The following is a 9,790-nucleotide window of genomic DNA, read 5'->3' on the forward strand; positions in this document are numbered from 1 at the left end:
CAGGATTCACAATAGTGTTCGGCTCGAAGGGTTCCCTGACTACTGCTGGGGAATCACCTGCCCTCGGGCTGGACATTCCATCAAACGCAAAGCCATGGTGTAAACAGAGAATGCCGCTAAGAAGGATCCTTTCACATTCTTGCCGCTATTTAGGGCCTCAGTGTCTGAATGAATAACCTTCGGTTTGAAGGCGAGTCAACCCTTCAATACGACGGTGTTCGACGCTCAGTTGATCGGGGCTTGAAGCGGATAGGGAGGAGGCGAAGCAGACCTGTGGTGCACTACATTGAAGGCAGGGTAGCCTAGAGGAGACCGAAGCCAGTGGGGGCAACTTTAGGACCAGCATGCTATTGTAAAGTGAATCTCCGAAACCTCGCTACGAGGGGACGAGACGGGCGAGCGCCTTTATTTTCTCGTCTCACACATAGCATTCACTTTTACCCTAATGATCTGTGCGGATGCTTGTGAAAAGAGAGCAGAATTCTTGCAGATTTAGTACATTCTTCAAGGTTTAGAAAACAGACGCAGGAAAGACCGGCAGTCAAGCACAGGTACGCCATAAATGCCAAGCCAGAACACTTATACGCTAGACGCTGTCTTCATGATGGCGATTCAGATTCAGGCAAAAGACACTTTAAGGTGCTCTATGAGCGCTTCTAGATTGCCTTGTGGGAACTAGCCGCTGTCCTGGCGTGTGCACACTTTCAGCATGGATTTTGCTAGCCACGCTCCGGCTGGCTGCATTATGACGATAATGCTCAGCTTTCGCGTTTTCTAACGAGCCCGGGTAATTCAGCAAGCGAAATAATGCCTGTGCGCAAATATTCATTACATTGTGCATCTCCCCAGTGGTGTGACAGTTGCGCAACCCGGTCAATCATCTTGAGGACCTGGACAGAAGCCAGTGAGCTAGCCAAAACCCATTGAAAAGAGAACCTACAAATACTGAACCTAACACAGGGTCCTTAGGCACAGACTTTCAGTCGTACTCATTGGGCTTGAGGTGTGCCATTATTGTTTGTATCGCATGCATGCTAGCCGAGAAAATGCCTGAAAGGCAGAGGCCGTCCCAGGAGGCCTGCTTCACCGTTCAGCAATGCATTTTTCACTCGCCACCCTACGTTTCCTTACGTGCTGCATCTATGGAGTTATTACAGAGGAAGAAAAGAACTGGCTATGCGCTGGCCCTTTCTGCGATTGAGTTAAAATACATCCTTTTTTGATGAAGCAGATGTGAAGCAGAAACCGAAAAGCAGAGGAACATTGTGTTGGTTTAAAGGTATATAACTCCGCTGGCAATTTGGGATGCCATTCTAGTACAGGCCCGAGGGGCAGCGGAAGCAGGTGCCTCCCCCCTTCTTATCCGCAGCAGTTTTGCATGAGAAGGTTGAATTTTATCCTGAAGCGAGTTCGCCGAGACAATCCGCTTGGAAAAGAATATCTTCGGGGTTACCGTTGATAATCCACCTCCATCCTACATCTTCTGCGGCAAAGGATTTCGCCGGTATTTCAGGGTGCTTGCCTTCCTCTGGCGTACAAGAAAACGGCTGACTGCAAAGCGGACAGGAGCGTATAGGACCCTCAGGTCCCCATGCTACCGTAAAAAGGCCACATACACCGCAGGCCTCCGGGACAGATGGACCACCATACGGCCAAACATTCTCTCGGTCACCGGGTGAACTGGTGGAGGAAGCAGCAGGCACTGGTGATGCTATGTGCCGGCTTTCTCCTCCTTCATTTGCAGAAGTCTGATGCAGAATCCACCTGACGTACCGAACGGGGAGACCCGTTGCTGCACACCAAGGGAATGAAAAGTCACAAGATGGGCAGAAGCACTCCCAGTAGGAGCTGAGCGCACTGCAGTTGGCACAAGGGAGCTGACATGCCCATGCGGCTTCTAGCATTTGCCGTCTTGAGAATACCACAAGGCATGTTGCCTCTAGGCGGTGCTTGCAGCCTGGTGACACTCGGACATCCATCTGCAGCGCGTGCAAAGCTTGCGAACACAGGTCCCACTCCTTTGACTTGTAGGCGGAGATGAACAGGAGCTGTGCACTGACATACAGAGAAATCTCCTGCTGGTAACATTCCCATAGTCTCATTGCCGTGCAAAGAGCTGCACGAGCCCGCTGTTCAGATAGGTGAAAACAGCAGAGAAGGTAAAGATGAGATGCTGCAGCACTCTTCCAATGACGTGCTTCTTCTCGGCTGAGAGAGTTGGCAGGAAAACTGCAAGCCACTCCTGGGAGGGCGTGCATATCACTGGTGGTAGTGCAGGAACAACACAGGCAGGGAGTGCCTGAACGATTCTCGTTTATCAGTCTAACTCTAAAGTGATGCTTTCGAGAAAGCAAAGCAGCCGTGACGTGCATCTTTCGCTGCCTCTGTGGATTCCGCAATGCATGGCCCAGTTGCTTTGGAAGGCTGGCAAGCTCGTGAGCGGCAGCCTCAAATGCGCCTATAGTAAGGAATGCTTCCACGATATCTCCACCGATGCATTTTTTGTGTTGGTGCTGCATCGCATTTCTATAAATGCAAGTTACCGCCTGCAGCTTGGTGCTGTCACAGTGCTGGCGAGCTAGGGAGACAGCCTGTGCCCATTCCCCACTGTACAGGGCAGCATCGACCGCAAGCTCCGGCCTTCCTGCTTTGAGAAAAGCGTCTGCGCTTGTCGCTCCCCTCCCTGCAGCTGCAAGTAACTGAGCTGCGCGCAGCGTCAACTTTGTGCCTACTTCAGGGAGTTTGCTGGCGAGGCACTCTAGTTCTTCGTACCTCCCAGAGAGGAAATAGGCCTCAAGAAGTCCTTCCTGAGGTTTCAACGAAGTATAAAGATCGATCGCCTTTATCCAGCTTCCTTGTTCTTTCCAGGCGTCCGCTAAGGCCACTTTGACCTTTCGCAAGCAATTTTGTTCGCCCCGCCTAGATGAGGAGACAGCCAGTTTCAAGGCGTCTGACGCTACATCCCACAAACCAAAGGAAGCAAATAAGTGGGCTGCGTGCGATAGTTTCTGCTGAGCCTCAAAGAAAGCTCCAGCCCCCAATATGTCTCCAGATAATGCAGCTATAAAAGGTCTACCTTCACCCCTTGGGTTCAGAAGGCGAGCCTGCCTGAGCAGCTGCAGGCTGCAGTAGTCCTCGCACCTGTTCACAGGAAGGAAAAAAAATTGGAAATACCCCTTGTAAAGATACTAGTAGGTATATGGCACGGGACTACACTTGGTGCTTCAATTACTTCAGCCACAAGGGCTGCTGTCCTGTCTGGCTGCAGTAGGCGTAATCACTGCTGCTGTGTTACTTTCACAATGCGCGATTCACGCTTTCAAAGTAAAAGTGTTGCGAAACGAAGTTGCAGCCACCTACCGCACAAGAGCCTCCTCGGTGATTCCCAGCTCTTCCGACGCCAATGCAGCCTCCGCAAGTAGTCTCCACAGAATGGGGTGGTTAAATCTGGCTGCAAACGCGGCAGCCTGCTGCAGACCCGCAGGCCCTTCTGAATCCTCTGAATGTTTTCGACGGCTGCCAAGCAAATTGCGCATCTGAACAAGTGGTTCTGCATCAAAATGCTTCAGAATTTCCTGTTTAGGCCCATCAATCCTTTGCTGCATCAGTGCGGGGAAGCAAAGGGCTCTTGCACGGAGGTTACAAAACTCAATCAGGTACAAGGGTCCAAGGGGAGGTCCCTTAGATGCGTTAGCACCCACGAAGAATGAGGGAGTCCTGTTTTGACACCCTGCGTAGACAAGTACTAACCCCGTCTGCCGCAGTACTGCAATCAAGTCATCGTGATCTGACGCCCACACGTAATCCAGGACACCCTCCACGGCGTCGCAGAGCTTTGCACCAAAACATGATGAATGGCCTGAGACAACCCTCAAATGATGCGTGGTGAGCCTTCTAGCACAAGATACTCCCGCGGCGAACTCCACGCGACCCCACCCCATGATGTGTACCCCAATAAAGACCATATAAGGCGGGAGTTGTTAGAGGTTATTGCGCTGTAGCTTGCCTATCTGCTGGCGGGGAGCGGCCACTGCGACGACGTGGAGCCATCCCTGCACGTCCATCCCTGCCAGGGCCGTGGCTTGTCTGTTGAGCTTCACACTGCAAAACTCAGTTGGTACAATGCCTGAGGCTTCGAGCTGAATTTGGGGAGTAGTTAGTAGGAGCCTCAGCCGCAGCAACTGACCCGTCGTCCGTGCTACAATTAGGCATTTGCCATGTCCATCTAAAGCGCATGTATTTCCGTTGCAGGTGTCTCTTGAAGTTGACTCGCAAAAACAGCTTAGGTCTATCAGTGCAGACATCGGAACAGCTGTACTTTTTTTTTCACGGGATAGATGATGGAACCAAAGATGGTGGGAGTTATCTGCTATCACCAGCAAATGAGGTAGCAGAATGGCGTGTGCCGGACCAAGAGGAGACATGACTGTCTCCACAGTGTTGCCTGAAGTATCGCACAGTTCGACAGGGAAACCTTCCTGCTCCATTTCTTGCTGTCTCTTTACGGCATTTGGTGACTCGTGGGAGCTGTTCTCGTCAGGGAGGCGGTGGGGGCCTTCCTGGCACTGTGACTGTAGCAAGAAGCCAAAACGGTCACTTCGCCATGAAAAAGAAGGTAGCACGGCAGATGTGGCTTGTGGCACAACGGCACAGAGAGATTCTCCACACGCGAGAAAACGGGGCCCCCGGAAACGTCTGACAGTACGGTAGCCGCCAGTATCACTCAGAAAAGAAACTTCTGTTGCCAGCTGCTTGCGGGACAAAGGAGCTGCTGCTGCCACGGCGTCTTCCCCGTAGGAGCAACATACAGCATGATAGCGGAAGGATAATATGAAAACCCCCGTGTTCGTTGCTGCAGCAAGCCGTTCACCACCGGTGGCCCAGGCCAGAGCCCGGGGTTCCTCGCTGGCCAAGTTAATGGTAGCTATTAACTTACCACAAGCCTGTACCAGCACCACGAGAGCCCCAGCATCGGGATTCTGCCCTTGTGCCCCTGTTAGCACTCCCTCATGCTTCCCCGGGAAATGCGCAGCGGCAGATGACGCGGCAAACGCAGGGAGGCCCAGCAATGCCGCGACCATCCCTGAAGTGTTCCACGCGGCAGCTACGCATGAAGAAAGGCCAGTTTTAAATGAAAGCGGCTGGCAGTCCCCATCTGGATGCAAGAGCATACCGCTGCCAGTTGCGTACGCAGCTAAAATTGGTCGAACAGCCCAAGACCCTGGCTGCCAGGCTAGAACTGAGCATAAAAGCACGAGGGGAAATTTTTCATTGTTTTGAGACAGAAGGAAATTTAACCTACTACGTACGAGATGATACGAAAGCCCAAGGAAGAGGCGGTTTACCGGTGATGCCGTCTTGCCCATAAGGCTCAACCTTCGAACTCAACTTCCGTAGGTAGATACCCCGAGAGTCATAGAAGGCCACTTCCCCATCGTGCGACGCTAGGACGAAACCACTCCCATTGGGAGAAACACAGAAGCAAGAACACGACTTCTTCACATCACGCGCCCACACCCGCTGACCTTCAAGGGTCACACAAAGCAGGTGACCATCATCGTGTAGTAGACAAAGAAGCACCTCTGAAAGAAAAGCCTTGCACGGGACCCACTGGAGACCCGCTAATGCTCCGGAAACCCCAAAGTTAAACGAAGAGAGCTGCTGCCATTGTCCTTCCGCCTCTTCCCAAATCATGATGTTTCCGGCCGAGTCCCCAGTTGCTAGTAAGCGACAAACGACATCTGCAGACACGCAGCGCACGGGACCCTGAAGCAAAGTACACATGGCAGAAAGACAACGGCATCTGTCCGTATGGCCATATGTCCTTGATGCGGGTGGTGGAGATTGTGTTCCCTAGGGCAGGGTCGAGAACTCACCGGGTGTCCACTACGGCCCGGGGTGTGCCATGCTTCACCATCTTCACTTTGGATGGATTCGGTGTTTGCAGTGGTTGCTAGACCTGGAAGAGGGGACACTGGCGATATTTTTAGGGTCTTCAGACTTCCAGAGTCTGTCCCAACAAGAAGCCATTCACCCTGCCAAGCAGCACTGCGTGCTGAGCTGCACGACAGTGCTCCTTCAAGAAGGCAGTGAACTGACATCCTACTGGGAGCCGAACGGGTTCCGGATCTTCACTGAAGGATAGCTAATGGTGCGGCACTAGGACGAAAGCAAGGAGACGCCTCGCGCAATCAAGCCACTTCAGTCCTCTCCTGGTACCAACGTGGGCAAGTGGAGACGAAAAAGATGCAATTCAAAAAATGGGTTTGGGGGGAAATCTTCATTCATTTCTCTGTGCACCTGCGAGTGATGAAGTCGAGCTGCCACTCGGGTGGCTATGGTTCCGCCATCAAACGCGAGCAAGTCAGCCTCATCTTCGCAAACCGATGAGAGCCGGTTTGAAATGTTTCTGTATTATGAGCAGCCACCCACTCAAGCCCTCCCAGTTACATAATTGAAGCGCCTTAACAACCGTTAGAGAAGAGGGCGAGGCGGCTGATCCTCTGAATGAATTCAGGTCTCATTTTGCCGCGGCGTCGGCAGCCCTCGCATGCGCTGCAGAGGGGCAGCATATTACTAGCAAGTCCAGAGATGGTTTGTACAGGGTCAATAGTGTGCTATTTATCGATATTTTGAGTGCCCTGGGCTCCAAGTCCTGCGGGACTTACAGCCTAAGAGCAGTGCCTCATTGGTCTGTTCGGAGCATTCTGCCACTCCCTCTTACCCTGGAAATTTCGAATCACGGGCAGCAAAAATTTTGAGAAGATGGAAGGGGCTAGTCTTCGTGGAGTGTTTGATTACTTAGGGGAGGGAAGCTTCAAAACACGATCCCAGACACGCCCCGGAGTGACCCTCCTGCAGAGCGAGCTGGATCACATAAAAGCGATTGCTTCGGGAATGCTATCAGACGTGGACCTTCAAAGGCAAATAGAGCTGCAGCGCATGGCGGAAAAACAGAAGGAAGCAGCAGAAAGGGTTTCAGGGTGGCAGAACCTGCTTTGCAACGCAAGGCAACGCAGGCTTCTCGAGCGACAACTACAGCGGCGGCGAAAGGAGGACGAACTTCTGATGCAAGACCAAGAAGAAGAAATGTGTCGTAAGCAACTGGAAAAAGATTTAATCGAGAGGGCTGGTGCGGTGGCCGTGGAAAGGGATGAAAAGATAAGGACCTTCATTCGCGCACAGATGGTGGCAGACACCCTAGCCGGGCAGCGGGAGCAGCTCAGGTGGGCGGAGCGAAAGGCCTCCATGGAGCAGGAGCGCCAACTTGACTTATTAAGGGAGGAGCAATCTATGAATAGGCGGTTGGTCGAGAAAGAGCAGCGTGACAAGCAAGAACAGCAAGAGAAAATCATGCAGGCGCAAGCCTTTCTAAGACAACAGATCAACGAGAGAGCGCAGCGCAGAAAGCAGGAAAGTGACGAGCTAGCTGCTGAAGCTGAAGCAGCAAAAAGACAATTAGACGAGGAGCAACAAGCAGAACATGAAGCAGAGAAGGCAAAGCAAGCGGAGGTCCTTCCCACGCTCGAATGAAGGTTTCCTCTTTCATGCCTTTCAAACTGGCAGGGGATAGCCAACGCACTTCAACCATTTCGCACTGATCAGCATGCGACGTGCACTTCGCTTTAGCCGTGTTGACCTAACTAGTGCAGCGCAGAAGCTTTTTAGTGGCGCTGTTTGTCTTGCGTATCTGACGGTGGCATTACTGCAGTCTAGGCGGCTCTATAGAGAACTGGTCACGGCGAATGAAGAACTTCAAGAACGGAGAAAGGCAGCACAGGCCCAGCAGAAAACTGAAGAATCCCGAGCCTTCGCCTGCGCTGAAAAGCTCCAGCAGAGAGAGGCAATGATACGGAAGAGAAAAGAAGAGCTCAGGGCTTGGGCCTTGGACAGAAGTGAACGGCTTACAGCTCAAGGAGCGGCGGTGCTTGCAGCTGCTCGGGTAAAGGCTTCACCTTTCCTCTACACTCCTTGCTCCCTTGAACACGAACTGCTCAAGCGAGCATTTCTTTGTGGTGTAGTTCCGTTTTCTCACGTCATTGTTTGCAGAACTTCAGCTTCTGATGTATCTCCTCCTTGCTGCCCCTTTCTTCAGGCAGAGGAAGCAAGACACCAAGAAATTCAGGTTGCACGCTTTGAAGCAGATGTGAAGCAAGCAGAAGAAGCGAAGCAGCTTAGCAGACTGGCCATGCAACTGCAGCTGAAGGAGAGCAGAGACAACCAGGTTGAAGCAAAGCGAAGGGAAAAGGAGACGAAGAGGATGGAAGACATAGCATATGCTGAATCCCTTCGCAAGGCAGCAGTTGCAGCACAAGCCGACGAAGACAGGAAGATTCAGGAGCGGCGCATCAAACTTTGGAAAGTGGGGGAGGACCAGAAGCGTCAGGCAAGGGAACAGCAAGAGTCGAAAAAGCTGCAGAGGGAGCGAGCTCTTGAGGAAGAGAGGAAGGCACACGATAACCTACGTGAAGCAGATCTTATGCTGCAGCGTTTCGCTGATCAGGGCATTGCAGCAGCAAAGGCAGTTGGAGCAGAGTGGCGCATACTTGAAAAGGCAAAGAAGAGGCTGCTTCGCGAAAGCAGTTTAGATAGCCCTCCTAGAAGTAAAAATGCTGATAGCGGCACAGCGACACCCCCATCGCCTATGCTCTGCATGGAACAGTGCTCCATGTACCCAGGTTGTGGAGCCTCCGTTTGATCAAACTACGCGGTTAACAGGGAAGAGGTTCACATTCGAAGAGGAGCCGGTGTAAGGGAATTTGGCGGTCCCCCCTACTCTGAGGCGGTCTCACCCTTGGTGGCCCTTTAAAAAAAAAGAGGTCTCTAGTTATCGCTCACTCTCGCCTTCAAATCTGCCCCCAAAATCCACGTGACCATGTGGAATTTTCTACCAATCGATTCGCCTGACCGGATTTGCTGGAGCTATGCTATTTCTAAAGTGAATATCCCCTTTTTTCTTCCACTGTACTATTTGACACTGGATTTTAACTGGGTCTCATCTCTGAACCAGCGTGAAATGATAATGAAACTGTCCTTCATGCGCTTTCATATGCGGTTGTCCAGGGTTTAACTCCATGCAGAAAATAATCAGTACAAGGCTTTATTCTTCATATTTAGCATATTAAACCCCTTCCAGCCCTGTCAGTGATGCTAGCCGAGCTCAAAGTTGCCGCCCATTTAGCCAAGGCTTGGTTGGGGGAAGCACGACAACATACACTGGGACAGATGCACTTTGAGGCTGTTGTCTCTGTTAAGACTGCATTAGAACCCATGATAGCCACACTCCATGCAGCATAAACTGGCTGAGTATGCACCAGAATACCTCATGGGGCTGTAGTGGATCGCATTCTCAAGCTTTCATTGCGAAAGTGTCGCCGGACAATATACTTTGCCCATTGGCTTGCACTTGTCGTGATTGCTCGTGGATAGCTTGATTCAAGCTCCGTGGTATCGGAATTGTAGGGGACTAATGGCTAGAGGTCTTTAAAGATAGCACAGCCAGAAGCAAATGCACAATCAGAACAGCGCCCACAGCTCCATGCTGTCAACCTGGTGAGAACATTCAACCCACGCGGGGTGGGTACTTGTCAGTTCAGAGTTGCAAAGTGCAGTGCAAAAAAGTAAAAACACCTGTAACTACAAGTGATGGCACTGCGCCTTTGATGGGCTGGTCGAAGCGATTCCCCCGGGTCATGGGTTGCAGTCTCTTAACTGTGGGGGCACTTCAGAAATAGCCGGAGTCGCTTAGCCATGTAAGTACACAGAAAACTAAGACCAACAAGTACAGTCA

General features: G+C 51.7%; 2 protein-coding genes across 2 annotated transcripts; one reads left to right on the forward strand and one right to left on the reverse strand.

The window, feature by feature from the left end:
• Positions 1–1,394: 1,394 nt before the first annotated feature.
• Positions 1,395–6,101, reverse strand: EAH_00007880 (hypothetical protein, conserved; the record flags this gene model as incomplete). The annotated part of the gene is made up of 8 exons (XM_013395750.1): positions 1,395–1,528; positions 1,673–3,141; positions 3,361–3,787; positions 4,412–4,571; positions 4,950–5,239; positions 5,346–5,525; positions 5,619–5,766; positions 5,877–6,101. The coding sequence occupies 8 exons, from the start codon at positions 6,099–6,101 to the stop codon at positions 1,395–1,397; spliced, it is 3,033 nt and encodes a 1,010-aa protein (XP_013251204.1).
• Positions 6,102–6,765: 664 nt separating this feature from the next.
• EAH_00007890 (hypothetical protein, conserved) lies at positions 6,766–8,698 on the forward strand (the record flags this gene model as incomplete). The annotated part of the gene is made up of 2 exons (XM_013395751.1): positions 6,766–7,512; positions 7,712–8,698. 2 exons carry the CDS (start codon positions 6,766–6,768, stop codon positions 8,696–8,698), a joined length of 1,734 nt encoding a protein of 577 aa, XP_013251205.1.
• Between the last annotated feature and the right edge of the window lie 1,092 nt (positions 8,699–9,790).

Source organism: Eimeria acervulina, genomic scaffold, assembly GCF_000499425.1.
Source record: "Eimeria acervulina Houghton genomic scaffold, Eah_scaff37, whole genome shotgun sequence".
Lineage (NCBI taxonomy): Eukaryota > Apicomplexa > Conoidasida > Eucoccidiorida > Eimeriidae > Eimeria > Eimeria acervulina.